Here is a 19228-nt window from a genome sequence, read left to right as displayed (position 1 = left end):
GGGTCTCAGGAAGGGTGAAGCTGGAGGACCCTGGGCCCAAGTCTGCAGTGGTCGTCAGGCTCCAGCTCAGCGGGTCACTTACAGCCTCTCCATCTTTGCAGGTGCTGGTTTGGCAAGGAGCCCGGTGATCTGGTGGATTACATCTATCAGGGCCCCATCATCCTTGTGCTCCTGGTAGGTCCTAACTGGGGACTAGGATGGGGATGGGCACCAGAGGATGAGCAGAGATGCTGGCGAGGGATGTGGCCTGGAGTGGCCCCCTATGCACACTCTGTACATATCACCCCGCTGCCCGGCACCACCTTCCTGGCTCTCTCTCCCCCACATTCCGTGCCCCGGTATGGCCCCCTCCCCTCTCTGGCCCTCGGGATCTTTCTCTGGGCAGAGAATGGGTCCAACTGGCAGATTTCTCGTGCCTCCCACATCTGAGTTCCCTTGCCAGGTACGATGCCGAGATACCCAGGGGAGGGGGCCGCTGATGGCAAGCGAAGGGTATGCAGGCCTCTGTTCAGCCCAGACCTGCATCCCCCTCTACTGGCAGGGACCCCGTCTGGGGCCCAGCCCACCGCCCCCAGCGTGGAATAGTGGTACCAGAATGAAGCATAATGAGCAATTGTTCTTGTCCAGCTCCCCGCCCTTTGCCAAATGTATTCGCATCTAAGGTATAATTGCCGCCACGTCTTTAATCCACAACGAGCTTTAATTAAGGTAGAGTTTAACTAGAGGCTGCATTCTGCCAAAATGAATCCATTATATAGCATACATTTAAAAAAAGAGACATACAAAAAGCCCCATAAGAAATTGGCATTTACGTAAGACTTATTTCAGGCTCGGTAATTTCAGGCTTTTTTATGTACTAGCTTCCTTAAAGGGCCACCCACCCCTTGTGGGGAGCACTCCATCCTCCTGTTGCACACAGCTGGTGCTTAATGGGGCTTTCTTTGGTTGACCTTGGAGACAATTACTCTTTATCTCTTTTGTTTCCTGACTCTCCTTCTTTTCGTGACTTCTTCCAGGGTTCATTTGACCCCCATCTTTGGAGTGTCCTTGATGACTAGGAAGGTTTTTACCCACTGCCTGAACTTCCACCATCAGGGCTCCATTCATTTCAGAGGCAGAAGCCGGTCCTTGTCACCAGTCAGTGGGGGAAGGATTGTCCTTGGAGTCCCAGCTGCAATGAGTCACTCACCCCCTAGCATGAAGGGAAACTCCGTGAGACCCATCTCCTCCTTGCCAGCTGCTGAGAGCCCATCCTGGAGGGGTAGGGCTTTAGATGAGCCTGGGACCCAGCCAAGGAAGAGGGCCTGGCCCGGATGGGGAACCACCCATAGCGGGTAGCAAGCCCGGCTGCAAAGGATGGATGGCAGTGAGGAAATGAACAGAAAAAGTGAGGCGTGGAAGGCTCAGTATCGAGACCCAACTCCCAGCCCCCTCTCCCTGCCCCCTTCTCTGGTTCCACCCTCCCCCCTTGGCTCAGGAGCACTTTGATTGTCTTTCCCTTTGGCCCAGCCCACACCTGGCTATTTGCACTGACAGAGCTTCCAGGTTCCAAGCTGAGCCCTTCCAGAAGCTCTGTCTTCAGTACTTCCAATCCTCACATCCTTGATACCTGGAAGTAGGGATTATGCTCCTCATTTTACAGAGGAAGAAACCGAGAGAGACGAAATGGCCTGCCCAAGGTCACCATTAATAGCTAACGGAGCTGACACTCAGGGGCGGTCACCCACCATGTGCCTGCCGTCCTCTAGGTGCCCCCCGCTGCTCTCCCCCAGCGGTTCACAGCTGCATTTCTGCTGCTGAGAGACACACACTTATTTCTGCGTTCCGGGAAGTGAGTTGGCTGGTTGAGTTTGCAGGGGGCTGTTGTGACTGCCGTTGTCATGGGAAAGGCACGTGGTGTTTATCGGGCTCTGCCCTGGACCAGGCACAGGGCTAGTGCTCTTCAAGAGGGTTTTAAAGTGCTCCCACCTTCCACGCTGGGCTCTGTGGCTATCTCTCTTGGGCGGGTGAGGAAGCAGGAGCTCAGAGAGGTTAATTAAGCAACTTGTCCAAGGCCACACAAATGCCGGTTGGAATAGCTAGAATGAGAGCCATATGACCAGGACTTAGCACCAGGCATTCTTTTGGGAGGTGGTCCTGGGAAGTGCAGCGAGGGGTGGGAGCGGGAGACGAGCAAGGGAGGAAACCCACAAAGGGCGATGATGAGCAGGCTCCCCCGCGGCAGGCACATGGAAGAGCCTCAGAACTGCCCCCCGAGGGAAGCTGGGTTACTTATCCACACACTTCATGCCTCGTGGGTGGAGGTTGCCCGGGGGACATTAAATCCCCACATTTCCAGGGGCCCCTGTTTTCAGGTTGAGCTAGCTCCCCTCGCACCAGAGAAAGCCTCAGGCTGGAAACTGTCCCCAGCAACTACAGGTGAACACAGGGGCCTGGGTGATCCAGGCTGGGCACCTACGGTGGGTGGCACGTCAGGTCTGTCTGGCTAAAGCCTTGGCTCTTCATTCCATGGATAGTATCTCCTCGCTCATTGCTCCTCCAAGCAACATCCCAGCTGCCCTGTTCCAAATGCAGATTCCAGGGCCCCGACCTACCCCTGGGAATGTCCTGGGTGGGTCCAAGATCTGCATTTGGAACAAGTACCCCTGGGAGTTTTGATGTGCACTGTAGATGGAGAACTCTAGTGTCCCGGGGCCTGCCAGGATGCCCATGTGTGTCTGGGCTGTGTGTGTCTGGGCCTTCCACATGGTCCAGCCAGTGCCCTGCACACAGTAGGGCTCTGAACTTGGGGCCTCAAGACTTTGCCTGCCTCAAAAATGCCAACAGGGGGAGAAAACTGAGGCATCCAGTGAGCACCAGGCTCCCAGGGTCCATGAGACAGACTGGCCACCAGGCTGTTGGGGGCACCCCCAGTTCCATCTTGTGGGACTTTCTGGTGACAAGTCACCAGGCTCCACAGACCCAGGTGGGACAGACTGACTGACCATGTTACTTGATCTGGTGAATGTGCCGTACAAGAAGCTGAGAGCTGGAGAGGGGTGACAAGAGGGCCCTGAGGTGTAATGGCAGTGCCCCAATAACTGGAGGGGAGCAGAGGACATCCCCAAGGGCTGCAACCTCCTCCCTCCCTGCCTGCCTGCCTGCCTCTGCGCACGTGCAGATGGTGGAGGGGATCCCGTGAACGCCGTGACTTAGCAGGTGCCCTCGCCCTCACAGGGGTGGGGGAGGGTGAATGGCAGTTCACTGGAGGTGAAGAACCAGTGAGTGGGGCTGTCTGTTTTCTCTGCCCCTGTGGGAGGCCATGGGCTGTGTGACGTCATGGAACAAACAGTGGTTGGAGCCACCTGGGATTTGTGGTGAGATCCTGAGGGCGCTCTTTACCCTCTTGGAGCCTCAGTTTCCCACCTGTAACACGAGGATGCCAGTCCCTGCTTCGTGGGGTCGCTGTGGGCTCGGGACTCATGCTAGTGGCCCTGGGGCTCTGCCCTCAGCAGTTCTCCCAGGACCTGGTGCCACAGGTTCGGATCCTGAGCTGACAGGCCTTACAGTGCTGTCCTGAACTCCCATCACCCACCCCTGGCAGTGTGCACAGTGCCTTCCCTCTGGTTCCTTCTGTCCAGCTCACATTTCATTAACTCCTGCAGGAGCAGCAGCGTGATGTAGGGGTTGGGAGAAGGATGCTGAGGCAAGCTGCCTCTATTCAAATATGACAGCAGCCCTCCCTACTTCTGTGGCATGGGCAAGCGATGTAGCTTATTTGAACCTCAGTTTGTCCATCTGTAAAATGGGGAGGAATAGTCATGAAGTACTTGGGACAGAACCTGGAATGATGTGAGTACTGGATCCACATTAGGGACCAGTAGGCCTCCCATGTCTGTCCAGGTAGCAACTGTGATGTCCAGACCCCCAGTCAGAAGATCACATGGTGGCCTGATGCCCACCGCCACCTGCCAGGCCTGGGCTCTGACCAGGCTGGGGCCCTCACCCCCACACAACCTCGTTAGGGATGGAGCTGGCTCCCCTGAGGGACTAACATGCCAGTGGGGGCCTGAGCCGCCAGCCTCAGAGTGCAGGAAACATGGGGTAGCTTGATGCAAGGCTGGACTTCTCAGAGGAAGCTTCTCCAGGGCTCCACCCTCAGCCTTTCACTGTGCACCCTCGCCCCTCAGCATTCCCAGAGCCCCCCCTCCCCCACTGCAGGCTGCCCTAAGAGCATTCCAGACTGGGTGGGCCCCACGGGGGTTGTTGGAGAAGGAAGTAGATTTCGCTGTTTCGGCTCACCTTAGCCACACTGCCGCCAGCCGGCCTGTTCCCCCACCCCAGGGCTTTCTCCCCTGGCCTTTTCTCTGCGTGGAACACAATCCCGCACGTTCCTTCAGTTGTCAGCCCACGTGCCGTTGCTCTAGGCCTTTCTGACCCCTCAGGAAAGATGCAATGCCCCCTCCCCCCAGACCACAGACCTTCTGGAAGCAGGAGCCAGGTCAGCCATGTCCACTTAGCATTGCTGGTGCCCGTCTCAGAGCCTGGCACATGGCGAGTCGGTTCACTGAATGAATGAATGAATGAATGAATGAATAAAACCAGAAACCAGGTTGGACAAGATTAGGGTACAGTAGCCAGTGCTCACTGAAGAGCTGGGATTTTCTTGGTGAGGGGGAAAGGGGAGTCCAAGAATGGAGAGCTCAGTGTGGGCTGGAGTGGTCAGTGGCTCCCTGGAGAAGGGAGGAAGGTGCCTGCAGAGGCTGAGGTGGAGCAGATGTTGGAAAGAGAGAGGCTGGGAACCTCACTCATAAGGAGAGAGGGGCTTTCAGGCTGCAGAGACCCAGCATCACTAACTGCCTGCCTAGTGCGAGGAGAGAAGATAAGGCCTTGTCTCCCAGACCCTGCCTAGTCTGCACACTAGACCCTGTCCTGCTCTAGCATCTGCACATTTAACAGGGCCCTGTAGCCCAGAGGAGCTCAGCAGCTGTTTATTGACTGGATGGATGGGTGGGTGGACATGTGTATGTTACCCGTTAAATAAATGGGTGAGTGGGTAAATAAATGGATTAGTGAGATAAATTGATGAATGGAGTGTTGAGAAGATATTTAGATAGATGGATGAATATATGGATAGATGGGTGGATGGATGTTACACATTAAATAGATGGGTGGGTGGGTGGGTAGATAAATTGATGAATGGATGGTTCAGTAAACATTTAGATGGATGGATGGATGAAGGGACGCATGGATAAGAGTGGGTGGATAATTGAATAAATTGGTTAGTGGGTTGCTGGATGATGGATGAATAAAATTTAATGGAGGGAAATATGGCAGAAATGAGAACATATTTTGATTCCAACAGCCCCTACTCTCAGAGAAGTTAGGAAGAATCAGAAAAAGTCAAGTATTTTGCATCAATTTGTATAAGAAAATTAGGATTGACCTATGTGTTAAGGCGACCTCATGATCCAAGGGAATATACTAGAAGCCCAGGAGCTAGAAATTAGATGAGAAATTAGATGAAAGGGTGCGGCAGGCCGTGGGCAGCCCTGGCTGAAGGCTTCCCCCTCCACCCCTTACCCGGGGTTCACTAGGCCATGGCACTGTGGGCGTGAGAGCAGCAGGCTGTGGTGGAGGAGTCTGAGCCCCTCAGGCCCACAGAGCATCCTCAAGCCTAGGGGTCATCCAGGGGCCACAGGGATGTCTGTCCCATAATGTCTGCCTGTGTACCCCCACTCGCAGCCTGGGATCCAGAACTTAGGAGAGCTTAAGAAGTGATGGATCATCAGGACTAAGACTTGGGAGGAGTTGTGTGTATGTGGGTGTGTGTGTGTACTCACACATGTGCACACACATGAGCCAGCAGACACCCCTGGGCTAATATGTATCTCCCTCTGACACATGGGCACTTTCTTGGGAGAGATTCCTAGGGTGTCAAGCTGACACACATTCATTCTCTTGTCTGCTCACACTTGGAGATGGATAAAGAGAAACAGGCATGCCCATGTTCCCAGATACACACTCACACGTGAACACACCCTCCAAGACAAACACACTCACACAGCACAGAGAACAGACCCACAGATGCAACCCAGAGCATTTGTAGGGCAGCCCACTGCCACACAGACAAGCAGACACGGATTAACAGGCCCACAGCGACCACGCACAGCATGAGGCTGCCACTCAGGTGGGTCTCTGGGAGAGGCTGGGTACGCAGGCTCTGATGCTGAGAGAAGGCACAGAATGAAGATAAATGAGGCCCTTCCAGGAACCTCCGAGTCAGCACAGCAGCCCATCCATCTTCATTGCCTCAGCGGTGTCTGCAAAGGTTCTAGAGTTTTCCTGGGCCCAGGGGATGCATGGTGAGAGATTAATCACTCCTTCAGCAACTGCCAGGTCTGCTCCACTGGCAGGTCTGTCCTCAGTCAGAAGGGCCTCAGGGAGACCCTCGATCGACAAATGTGGACCCTGCAGCAGAGAGGGGAAGGGGCCCAGTATATCCCTGGGCCCAGCTCCTGTGGTGTCCCCTGAGCCGGGCTGGTGCTTGGGGACTTTCTGACGACTCGTGCTTCAGCAGGAGTCGCCTTTGTGCTCTTGTTCATGGTCTCCAAGGCTGCTTTTCCTCTCTCGGGTCTAGGGGTGGGGAAACCTTCAGGAAGGGAACTGAGCAAATGGGGGTGTCTGCCTGTCCCGACAAGGGAGGAGGAGAGGCCCTGGGGCCCCCGGCAGGTGCTGGGGTGCCAGGCAGGACAGGCGTGTGTGTGGGACATGGGTTTTCAGTGGGCTACAAGGGGAGGTGGCTGCCTCTCAGCTCATCCCCACCTCATGATCCTTCCTGTTTCCCTCTGCCTCCCTCCCTCCAGATCAACTTTGTATTTCTGTTCAACATCGTCAGGATCCTCATGACAAAGTTACGAGCGTCCACCACCTCAGAGACCATCCAGTACAGGTAGGTGATGGTGTTACCGCGCCAGGTTTGTTTTTGCCCGCCACTTGGAAAGCCAAACACCAAGACTATGAGATTGCAGCAGAGAGAGGGTTTAATCACAAGGCAGCCATGTGAGGCAGCAAGAGCAAGAGTCTCAAATACACTTCCCCGAAAACAGGGACTCAGGGATATTTATGGGACACGGGGCAAGGTGGTCTGCAATGTGGAGAAAGGTGATTGGAGGTGAGGAGAGGTGAGGTAATTGATGATCTATGCAAGCGTAGTCAGACTTCATGCCTCTTCATAGGACCCATGTTCACAAAATGGCAGCGTGAACATGATCTGAGGGTGGAGTTTTTAGCCTCTTGACGTAAAAAGGTTGCTTATGGGACATCTGCGTGGGCCCAGTTGATGGGTTGGTGGTCTCAACTGGCCTGGAGTGGACAAGGAGTTCCAGTTCCTGATGAATAGCTCAATCACCCATCACCATGGTGACCCAGGCTCCAGGGAGATGTTATCTATAGGAGCCTAGTGGGAGGCAGATACCATATTGCCTCAACAGCACAGTTAACAATGGGTGGGTTAACCAGCTAAAAGCTATAATTAGTAATTGCAAAAAGGAAAAAAATCCCTTTAGTTCCCAGCTACTTAATCATCCATGGCGAACTGTTTGGGGGTTTCAGTGGGTGCCTTGACCCCCAGCGGGGGAGAAAGAAGGAGGCCATCTGGGCCTTTCTCCTGCCTCCAGGGAGCTCGCTCAGGCTCCCAGAAGACGCAACCTGAGTGAGGCCCGGCCTGCAGCCCGGGCTCAGGCGGTCTTGTCTCACCCGCAGGAAGGCGGTGAAGGCCACGCTGGTTCTCCTGCCCCTTCTGGGCATCACCTACATGCTCTTCTTCGTCAACCCCGGGGAAGACGACCTGTCGCAGATCGTGTTCATCTATTTCAACTCCTTCCTGCAGTCTTTCCAGGTGGGGGCAGGACCACATGGGGGCTGCAGTGAGCTTTCCTGACCTGGAATGTTCCTGTGCCCATGCCCTCACAAGGATGGGCACATGGGACTGGCCCACACATGGTTCACTTATGTACACACTAAATATAAGCAGATGCACACATTGAACCTGAGCCTGGTCCCTGACACCCCCAACCCAGGGCCTGGGTGGGTCCAACCCCAGACTGGGTCTGGGTCATCCTAGCCTGCACCTGCTGCTGGCCCAGCACCTGTTCTGAGGGTTCCTGGCAGCCTATCACTCGCAGTGGACCCCCGTACACCTGCACCATGAGGGGTGAGGCCCCAGCCAGTTCTGACCCCCTGGGGTCCTGGGCCAGAGTGTTCCCCAGCGACCCTGTTCCCCACTCCACCCCTCCAGGCAGCATGATTCCCCGGGCAGGCCACTGACCGCTCCCTCCTTCCTTTCCAGGGTTTCTTTGTGTCTGTCTTCTACTGCTTCTTCAATGGAGAGGTATGAGACCGGGCCCTGGGGAGGCCTGGGCTTGGAGGTCCTCAGACCCCACTCTGGGGCTGTTCTAGCTGAGCTGCCCAGCCTTTCGGGAGTGCAGGTGTCCCTCAGCTCTGCCCTGGAGGAGGGAGGAGAAGGCCGGAGAAACCAGCCAGGGGGGACAGGAATCCTGCCTGAGGGACTCAATTGAGAAGGCCCATGTGCAGGGCAGAAACACCATGCCAGCACTCCCCAAATGTGCTCGGAGCGCTGGGTGGGCAGGGCGTCACAGAAGAGAGAAGCCAGAACAGAGGTGGTGAAAGGAGAAAGCTCCCAGGAGCAAGTCAGGTGTGAGCCATGCATCTGGGCCTCTGTGGACTCAGGGAGTGGAAGAGATACCAGCACATTCCCCCCCCAACGCAGAGAAGACCACACACCTCTGGGTGGGCTCTGGGTGAGGCACCAAGTGAGGCATCCGGTGAAGCCTGGCTACCTCACAAGGCCCAGAGTCCTAGCGGCCACCTAGGGAGAGATGCTCACTCAGGCCTGCGGTGGGAGAAGGCACACAGTGGGTTCTGGAGCAAAGAGCAGACACAGCCCCCAGGGCCTGGCAGCTTCCAAACCCTCAAGAGGAATGCCAAGCCTGGCTCAGGTGACTTCCCCTGCCCATGCACAGGGCAATGGCGGGGTGGCTCTGCAGGCCTGGGGCTCTGTCAGTCAAACAGGCCCCGATGGGAAGGTCCAGCCGAGGAGGCCGGCCTTGGCTGGAGGGCGGGGAGGGAAGGAGCCTCTTCTCCTTCCAAGCAAACAGCATTCGCTCACGGAGCATTGATTCTGTTCAACCAGATGCTAGGCTAGCACGTGGGGGACACCATCCATTCTACAGGAAAATTCCCCAATTACGATGCGAATGAGAATAAAATGGCACCAGCGACGATCAGGCTTTGAAATGACTAGAACGATTAGCTTTCTAGCTGGCGGTGCATGTTATGGCAAGTGAGGCGGGTCTCTCAGGAGGTGGAGGTCAGGGCTGCGGAGGAGGCAAGAGGAAGGTCACTCAGGAGGGAGAAGGATGCCAGCCAAGAGTGGAGCACAGATTTCAGCAGGTGGCCGGGAGAGCGCAAGGGGCGGATTCACGAAGCCGGGTCCTCTCGTCCCACTGTGGTAGATGTGAGGTGGCACAGCAAGCCGGGAAGGGAAGGCAATGAGTCCAAAGGGAGTCTGCATGAGGTGGAGCTTCTCCAGGAGAGGGAGGCAGGAGGGGCACTGGAGAGACGCTGCAGAGGAGGCGAGAGCTTCAGGGCCGTCAGCAGCAGCGGAGGGACCCCGCTTTTGGAACCAGCCAGTCCCTGGGTGTGGGTGGCTGTCAAGAGGTCCACCCCAGCCTCCCTTTTAATGGCCCTGCAAAGGTCAGGGAGCTAGAGGGAGCTGTCCCGGACTCCAGGATTGGCCCCCACAAGCCCAGCTGAGCCTCTACCTCCCCCGCAGGTGCGCTCGGCCGTGAGGAAGAGGTGGCACCGCTGGCAGGACCATCACTCCCTCCGAGTCCCCGTGGCCCGGGCCATGTCCATCCCCACGTCACCCACGCGGGTCAGCTTCCACAGCATCAAGCAGACGGCCGCTGTATGACCCCTCGGTCACCCAGCTCACCCATCACTCCATCGGGACACCTTCCCCATCCTCCTCCGCTGCCTTGCTCTGGGTTCTCCCTGCCATGCAGGCCCTGGTTGGGGCAGGAAGGAGGGGAGAGACCAGCTCCCCAGCCTGGCAGGAGAGAGGCTGTGCAGCAGCACAGTGGCTCCAGGGAACCAGGGCCAGCCAGGGGCCCAAGAGTCAGTGCAAGAGGAGCAGAGCGGAGAAGTCACAGGAACCCCCGAGAAGAGCAGGTCATGTCTTCAGGCATTTGTGCATACCAGCCTCTTGCACTAGAGCCTCACTATAGTCCCATTCACAGATGAGGAAACTGAGGCCCAGAGCCAGGAAGGGCCGGCCCAAGTCACACAGCTAGTTCGTGGCGGACCTGGGGCTCCTCTGCTCCACTCATGGTGCAGCCCTCTGGCAGCAGCAGTGTAATAGTTGGCCCTGCTCCCTGCCCCCTGCCCCTGTGCTCAGTGGTGCCCTCTGCAGTTGGGCGTAGGTACAGCAGCTGGAGTAAAGCATTAATTCAGCTGGGTTCATCCCAGGGACTCTCACCTAGAGAAGCCTCACTTACACCCCACCCCGACCCCACCATCCCTGCACCCCCTCCCAGCTGTCCTGCTGCCCCTGGGGCCCCATGAAGGATGCTGTCTCTCTTCCTGGGAGACGGCTTCTCAGCTGAGGCCGCAGATTCAGGGACTTGGGGAGGGGCAGGTGAGGAGGAAGACATGGCCAGGGCAGCCATACACCCTTAGGCCAACCGGATACGTGGGACAGGACGGAACAGGGAGAAGAAGCCTGGGGGACAGGTTGGGAGAAGGAGTGGGGTAGAAACAGCAGAAACCGAAGTATGTCTTTGGTGATTGGAACTAACCCCCCAGCCCCCACCGAGGCAGCTTCAGCCTCCCCTTCAGATCCAACATCTCTGCTCTCTGTGAAATAAACCATGCCTCTGTGCAAACGGCCTCCTCTCAGGTCAAGTGGACCAGGCATCCGCAGGGGTGCTATGAGGCAAGAATGGTGGGCTGGGTCCATCCTCGTTTGCAGAGACTCTGGCCCTGGCCAGGGGCTGGTTCTCCCTCTCTACCCTGTGTGCCTGCAGGTCTGTCCCTAATTGTCTGCCCCAGCCACTCTCTGGCCCTCCTCCCCGACAAAGGCAGTTTAATTCAGCATGGAGGAGAAGTGCAGCTCACCCAGCACTCCACGAAGGCCAAGGTTCTGGAAACTGGAGGGCAGCGTAGACAAGACCCGGCCGTGAGCAACAACCACAGGGCGGTTTCCATCTTGTCTTCCATCCCTGCTTCTCTCCAGGAAAGGGTGGGTGTCGAGCGGCAGGAGGAGCCATCCAGCCAGGGTTCGAAAACGGTTTACTCTAGCGATGCCACCACCCCCCCCCCCCAATTTTTTAAATTCTGTATCCCATCTTGCATGTTTTTAAGTTGACATCTAATATTTTTTACATAAGTTCTAAAACTTGCAAGAGATGTAATTTCTGGCATTTGGTAAATATCTACATTTTAAAATAAAACTGTCACAACCATTTACATCATACAGAATTCAAACACAACAGTGGTTTAATACCTACCTTCATCTACCTTAAAAAAACACAACCTGCTTTTTTTTTAACAGTTGGAAATTTTATGTTGTTCCTTTTCTCTTTGAACTTGTATCTTCATCCCATTTCCCCTATAGAATTTTCTATGAATGCAGTATTTTTTATGGCTGAAAGTGTGTTATTGCTCACCTTATCATGCTTCTCTGCCACAAAATATATTTAGAAATTGAAATACTTAATTTCCTGATTCCTAAAGCTTCTAAGGGTTTTTAAAAAAATCTTCTGTATTGAGTAATTACAACTATTTTTTGTTATAAAATATAGTACACAATTGATTAAAACAACAGAGATACCAAAAATTTTTACAAGTAATTGTTAAACCTGAAAAGGAAAATTTATTGAAAACACATCTTAATGAAATGCATAGGAATTTAATTGTTCATGAATCTATAGGTGAATATTTATTACTAGAATGAATCAGGACTCAGCATCATTTCTTTTATTTTTTAAATTTGTTATAGCTTTGCATGCTGAGAAGCCTGTTCCCATAAAGAAGCAGATGTCACATAAATAAGTAGATGTCACGCACTTCTCTGAACTTCTTCTGAACCAAAAATTGCATAGTCATCTATCATCAAAAATGATCTGTCAGCTGGCCACTTTAGTCCTCTTTAAATTTGGCTTGAAAAAAAGGAATTGAGAATTATCAGACTTGCCAAGGGTGTTGCTGCTCATTTGGTTTCTCACCACACAGGCACCTGTGTGCCAGCTGGCACTCGGGCTGGGCCAGGTTGGGGTTAAGTGCAGGACAGTGCACCAGAATGAGATGTGGCCAGGCAAGCTCTGCTCCATTTCTGTCCAGCAGGAGGGTGGTGGGGTGCCCTAATTTTGTGCTTTCCCAAGAGACAGAACTCAGTGTGTCTTGGAAAGTCTTCCTGTGCACACAGAGGTGGCGTAACGGCCGCTTCCATTAGCATCATCAGGGGGCTCTTGTAGAGCAAGGACCTGCAAATGGCTCAGCCCCAAGAGCCCAACTGGAGCGCTCTGCCAGTCAGGAGAGACTAAGCGCTGGTCAGAGCAGAACCTGCGCCTCCGCAGAGCCTCAGCGCCAAGTCCCAGCCACTCAACCCCTGCTCCTCAGATGCCGCCCCTGGCTCATTACCCCACTGGCCCTGCTCCCTGGAAGGCCTGCCATGGGGAGCATCAAAGTCGCTAACCTTTTTTCAGCAGGCAGTTTGACCTGCTCCCTCTCCAGCTCAGTGGAGGCCCCCCCTTGCTCCCATGCTGATCCTGCATCCCCTCATTACTGGGGCCCTTGGTCAAGGCCCCCGCTGAGCTCTGGCTTTGAAATGCCACCACAGCCGTTAAGCCCTCTCTCTGGGTCCCTGACTTGTTAGTCTCGTTAGGCACCTGTTTCTCGCAGCCAAGCCTGTCCTTGTTAGTGTCTGCTTCAGCACAGGCAGCCCCTCACTGAGCTGGTCTTCCTGGAAAGTGGCCTCATTAGCAGACTCTCCTCTTTAGCTGGCAAGTTCCAGCATCCAAACCCCTCGGGCCCCTAGGCTCTCCTGTTTAACTCTTCCATTCCCACCCCTCGATTGGTAAAGCTGGAGAAGACTTGAGCTCACAGGTTATTCCTCACACCAGCCACTGGCCCACTCCCAGTGAGAGACTACAGACAGAGCCCTGACCCAGCACAGCTCCTAGCCCCAGGTCCATCACCAAAGTGGGGCCATAAAGTGCCTGCTGTGGTAGGAGGCAGTAAGTGACAAGGAAGCCAGAAGGAATGCTGGAGCATCTGTAGGATGGGAAGTGAAAGATACAGGTGATATTTCCTTCCCAGAGGCCCCGGCTGGGAGGGTCGGTGGTGGAGGTGTCACCCGAGGGCTGAAGCCTCAAGACCCCCGGTTTCCTGTGGAGAAGGTTAATGAGCAGCAGAAAAGAAAATGGACTTAAAGTGCAGTTAAGACGCTCGCAGAAACTGACCACCAACATGTGGACTTGGGCAAAGGTGGAGACACAAATGGAGGCTCACAGACATGGAGGCCAACACTCCTGGGGCCACAGAGGGAGCCCCGCCCACATGGACAGGAACTCCTAGGGACACCCAGAGGTGGACCCACAGGCCAGATGCACAGATGTCCACCAGTTATTCATTCCCCATTTACTGAGCACCACTGTGCACCAGGTACGGAAATAACACTACGAAAAAGACAAAGTTCTTGTTTCAAGAAACTCAAAATCTAGTTGGGAAGCAACAGCTCCCCAAACGGTACAAAGAAAAAGCAGGAAAAAAGGATTTGTGCTCTGCATCTATACCTGGATGGGTCTCTAGGCAACCATTTGTCTGTCCTGGTGGACAGAAGGGAGTCGGGCCTGAGGACTGAAAACAAGTCAGCTTCTGCAGTCTGCACCTGCTTTTTGCGGATCTCTGAGCCCCCAGCCAGACAAGGTTTATGGGACACAAGAACCTCAGGCGCCCTCCCCCATTTCTTTCCTACTTCCCACCGTCCAGGCCCGGGACCTCCTGGACTGCTGCAGAGACAGACAGAACTGGGGAAGGAGCCCGTTGTTTGCTGCTTGTGCTCCCTGAGCATCTTCAGATGAGGGCAAAGGGGGCGCATGTGCAGTAGGGCAGCTGGATGAGAAGGGGGCTGTCACAGGAGAGACAGGGGAAGGGCAGACTCAGAACAAGTCGTCCCCTTCACAGGTCTGAGGCTGCCTGTGGGGCATGTCTGGGGTCTGCGTGGCCCAAGGGGAGTCCTTTCCTAGAGTCCCATTTCGGCCAGGGTCAGGGAGAGCTTTGTGGAAAAGAGCGGCCCCTCCAGCCCGGGAGCCTGGCTAGGGGCCCACTGCTCTGAGGACACACCTTGGTGTCTCCTTGGAACCAGCTGGGTGGCTCGTGGACAGCAGACTTTGGGAACCTGTATTTCCAGACTGGGCAGGACCCAGGAGTCTGCACTTTTAACAAGCCCCCAGGGGATTCTGTTGCTGTCTGGCGTGGAAGCCGCTGAACAAGGAAATGTCTCTTGTCCCTTCTTCCACCACACACACACACTTGGGTATTGTAGAAAGTGAAAGTGAGTGGCCTGCCTTTCTGGAAACCTCCAAAGGAAGGCAGCTATAGCAGGAGGGAAAGAGGCAGGCTTAAAACATGTAAATTTATTCATCAATATTCTCAGTATGGTCTCCAGGTTCTGCCTGTAAGGTGCCACTAATTCTCCTGAGGGGACCATCCCACTTAGAGATGTTCATTGGCAGGAGGACTGGGCGGAGGATGGACTGAGACCACCCCCCCGTTGACTGAGTTTCTTCCAGGTTTTCTTGTTAGGGATTTCTTTGCTTGGAGCTTAAGGCCCTCCTGCAGGGCTGTAGCATGCCTCCCGCACCACAGAACCATCACAGTGGCCTCCCTCTGACAAATCGTGTCCATCCTACAGGACCTGGTTCAAAGAGCCTCTTCCAGGAAGCCTTCCGACCAGCACCTGTCGGACTTGTCCCCTCTGGGAGCTCCTCTAGCAGTACTCACCTGGCTCCACTGCAAGGCTGGGAAGGGCTAGAGGCGCATGCTGTTACTTATGCCCACAGGCAGAGCTCTGCACCCAGTAGGAGCTCTAGAAACATTCACTGAATAAACTGGTCTTTCCTATTGGTTCCAGCCAGAGCTGGTTACCTCACAGGCTGGAGTCCAGTGCTAGCAAGACTGACCAAAGAAGGCACAAAGAATCCCAGAGATGTATTAGCTTTGCACAGAGGGAAGATCCATTCTCTGGCTCAACACTCCACCCCTAACAGAGCCCAGTGGCCAGACCCAGATGGAGGGCACCCCCTTCTCTCTACTTCACATATAGACAGAAACTTGGAGAAGAAGAGCCTCCCCACCATCCTTCCAAGACTCTCCTGCAGGTATCCACAAATTAACCTCACCCCGAGGGGCCTCCCGCCTCGAGGAGTCCTGACTTCCTCCTGGGCGGAGGGTGAGCCCGTCCTTCCCCGGGTGAGGTGATCAGACCCGGCCTGCCCAGCTCATCTAGGTTTCTGCCTGTTGTCCTGGTGGGATTAAAAGCAGCCCTCTCACTCTCACAGGCATCTGGTTTGGATAATAAGCCATATGATCACCCTACTTAAACCCCACATTGTCTGAGTACACAGCAGGGGCCACAAATGCTGCTGAATAAATGAATGACGAAAGCCAGATCTGCAAACTTCCCAATGTTGGCTACTGCACTTCGGGAAGAGGACTCGAGTAGAGGGGTCTTCTAAGCCTGAAGTCAGGTCTCAATGACCGCTGGTTGGACCAATGAGTGAGCAGGGAGGGGTAGGGAGGAGCTGATCCCAGCTCCAGAAGAAAACCGTCCCTCGGCCTCTGCTGTGAGTACAATAAAGTAATTAACCGTGCTCCTTAATTAGCTCTGGAGGGTGCCCTCTGGCTTCCTGAGGTCCAGCCTTGCAGATCCCCCTGGAGGGCCTCTGCCCAAGAAGACGGAGAAAGTCAGAGACATGTCATTTCTTCTTGTCTCCCCCAGTTCTGTCTCTGTGTTCTCTGGAGAAGGCTGGTGGCGAGCCCATGGCCTACCTGCAGTTCCCTCCTTTCCTTCTTATTCTTCCAGCTCGGCCCAAACACCTGGTCCTTTCCGGGCTTTCCAGAGCGTGCAGTGTGGAGTCTGGGCCTCTGGCTCCTAAGCGACGGAAGGCCCCCAGCCCGTAGTCTCCTAATCCGTGCCAGTCCTTGACTTGAGGCTGACTTGGGGCTTTCCGCTGCCCCTCAGCACTGCGGACTGGAATGAACGAATGAGGAGAAAGTGGTCCTCCCTTGGAAACGTGATGGATTCTTTTCCCCAGACAAATACAAATGTATAAAATGTAAAAATGCAGTGTATTAAATAGTGCCTGAAATTTCTACAGAAACCCTCAAAGGAACCACAACCCAAGTTTAAAAGTCTCTGACCTCAGGATAAAATTTAAATGCTCTAATTTAGCTAATGAGAATTCCCTAAATTGGTGGTGCTCTAGGCTCCCTGGAGATTAGGAGCACGGTGGCATTCTAAGCCACACAGGTTTCTGAGCCCACTCCAGGCCTCTTGAAACACAGTCCCAGGAGGTGTGAACTCACTTTTAACAGGCTCCGGGAGTGCGTCTCACGCAGGAGGGCCCTGGGAGCCACAGGCACACAAGCCCTTTCTCCTCCCTTTGTTCCTTCACCGGCACACAAGGCCCCTCACTCATCGAGTCCCCCACTGTGCCCACCTCCCCTGCAATGGGCAACTCCCCCTTTCCTGGCTGGGCCAAGCACTCACCCACTGAATGTAAAGCTGGGTCTCCTCCAGCAAGTGGTGAAGGGCGTGAGGGCAGAGCTTGTCCGGCCCTAGCCCTGAACTGCAGGATCCAGGAAACAGCAGGGGCCCAAGAGAGATCTCAGTGGAACAAATGGTTGCAAAAGCATGAATCTGAAAACCACCAAATTGACACAATCTTAGATCCTTGGACTCTTCCCCGTGATGCCCGGGGGTAGGAGGTAGTTTTCCACGTGAGACTGCTAGAGGGACTAGAAACTTCTGCTGAGGCACAGTGGACTGAAACAAGACAGTACACAGATCAGTGCAAGCAGCAGGTCCAGATCAGTCAGTGGACTGAACATGAAGGGAGAAAGGAACGAAATGAACACTGCATGCCTCTGCATGGCAGCCTCCACTAAAAGTTCCTCCACGCACATCCTCATTTATTCCTCTTAAAAATCCTGCAATATAAGATGAAACTCAGTTTAAAATGAAGGCAAAAAAAAAGGTTGCTACCACAAGCTACCAGTTCTTTTCGAGGAGCCTCCCCCAGACCTCGGAACTGTTGCCCCTAAAAGGCCTTGAAGGCTTAAGAGTTTCTCTGCCTGGAACCTCTTCTCAGAGTCTCCAAGTTTTATAAGAACTTTTAAATTTACTACTTTCATTTTAGTTATAATCTTAAAATCTAGTGATAATCTTAAAAATTTAGTAACAATCTTAAACATATTTTACCTTGAAACATCTTTTCTATAGTGTCAACTGAAAGACAGTTTAACAGCACAAAGCATTAGCTGAAGTTTCGCAAACTGGGGATTCCCAAATGTCTTCTAGGGGAGTTGAGCTTTTGTTTCCTCTACAAAGGACGCTGCAATGCTAAGTCTGAGAACCTGTCTTGCTACTAACTCCTCAGCAGCTACAGGCCTTCTGCAGAGTGGGGACACGTGTTTTAAGCCAAGAGTTGAGTTATGGATGTACGTCAGGGGGTAGTCATTTCAAAGTAAGCAAATTTTACACCAAAATACCCAATCGGGGAGCAGCCCTTGGGAAGATTCATTCATAAGTCATTCAAGTATTTATTGAGCACCCACTGAGTGCTGGCACTATTCTGGGCATAATGGAGGATGTGGTCAGGAATCAAACAGACCCAAATCCTCGTCCTCATGGAACTTACATTCTGATGGGGAGCCCGAAAAGTAAACAAGATAAAGAAGTAAAATAGGCTATAAAGTGTCAAGCACCACAGAGGAAAAAAGAAGAAAGGATGGGATGTGAAGTGTGTATGTTGAATGTGTGAGAGGGGAGGAGGGTGCAGATCGATGGGGAAACTTCAGATAAAACGGTGGGGGAGGGTCCACGGAGGCGACTGCTGGATAAAGTCCCGAAGGAAGTGGGGGAGCAGTGTGTGAGGATGGTGGCAGGCAGCACTGCACACAGATGAAACCAGGGTACGAAGGTCCTGCTCTGACAGGAAAGAGGCCCCGGGGCGTGTGATTGGCAGGTGTGGGGCGGGGGTTGGGGGAAGATCTCGCAGGAGTTATTCTCGAGTGAGAAGAAAAGCCACTGAGTTTTTAGGACAGCTGGGACCACCTTGGCTGCTGGGTGGAAAATGGATTGTGCAGGAGTGAGGGCACAAACAGAGAGTTCAGATAAGAGCCCCTGCAATAAACCAAGTGGGGATGCTGGTGGCTCGGACCAGGGTGGAGGCCCGAGTCTGAGTATCTAGTGAAGATGGACTTGATGGCCTCCATGTGGCACATAAGAGAAAGAAGAGTCAAAACCGGCTTCGAGGAGTTGTTACTAACCAGGAGGACAGGTCAATGGAGTGTACCAGATTGCAAGCTCGCTTCAGAATTTTCTGCAGAAAAATGAAAGGTCTGGTCTCGATTTAAAATGCTGTTATATTTTAAAAACGTTGTAAAGATTTTTTAAAGCTTGTCAGTGTTTTTTTTTTTTTCCTTCCCAACATCTCATTGTGCTTAATCTCTCTATCAATTAACTGGCACTCAGATGAAGAACAGTGGGTTTTGTTTGATGAGCCAAAAAAGGTTTAATTAGTCTAAGCAGTTTAGTTAATATAACTGCCTTTGACCTAACTGTTAGTGGTTGAGTGTTAAGACCTAACAAATGCAGACACACCGGCTGGAAAAATTCTACTCGGGCTCACTTCCATACCGAGCCCTGAACGTTAAAAGAGGGCAGAGAGCCCTGGCTCCCACAAACAAACGGGCTCCCCCTCTTTCCAGCCTCAAGCTCAGGGAACTTCCATGAGATTCAGGCTCAGGCTGTGGCTCGACCGGGGGCACGGAGGGTTGGAGCAGAGCTATGACAGCTAGATTCTAGGAGAGTCAGCACTGGAATCCACCTTGCTTTATTTCCAGCACAGAGCTCACAGCCCCACCCCACGCCCATCCAGCA

The 19228-nt window shown here is 53.7% G+C and overlaps 1 protein-coding gene across 4 annotated transcripts in view; it reads left to right on the top strand.

The window, feature by feature from the left end:
• CRHR2 (corticotropin releasing hormone receptor 2) overlaps nucleotides 1-11779 on the top strand; it is a 48129-nt gene extending 36350 nt beyond the window's left edge. For all 4 annotated transcript variants that reach the window (XM_070616148.1, XM_070616149.1, XM_070616151.1 and 1 more), the window contains 5 exons: nucleotides 102-174; nucleotides 6846-6931; nucleotides 7744-7879; nucleotides 8330-8371; nucleotides 9836-11779. In XM_070616148.1, coding sequence (XP_070472249.1) covers nucleotides 102-174; nucleotides 6846-6931; nucleotides 7744-7879; nucleotides 8330-8371; nucleotides 9836-9976 — 478 coding nt within the window. In that variant the 3' untranslated portion in view covers nucleotides 9977-11779. The remainder of the gene's footprint in view (nucleotides 1-101; nucleotides 175-6845; nucleotides 6932-7743; nucleotides 7880-8329; nucleotides 8372-9835) is intronic.
• Nucleotides 11780-19228: the final 7449 nt, after the last annotated feature.

Source organism: Equus przewalskii, chromosome 4, assembly GCF_037783145.1.
Source record: "Equus przewalskii isolate Varuska chromosome 4, EquPr2, whole genome shotgun sequence".
NCBI lineage: Eukaryota > Metazoa > Chordata > Mammalia > Perissodactyla > Equidae > Equus > Equus przewalskii.
The sequence above is the reverse complement of the archived record's forward strand: the minus strand, read 5'-3'. Positions and strand labels throughout refer to the sequence as shown.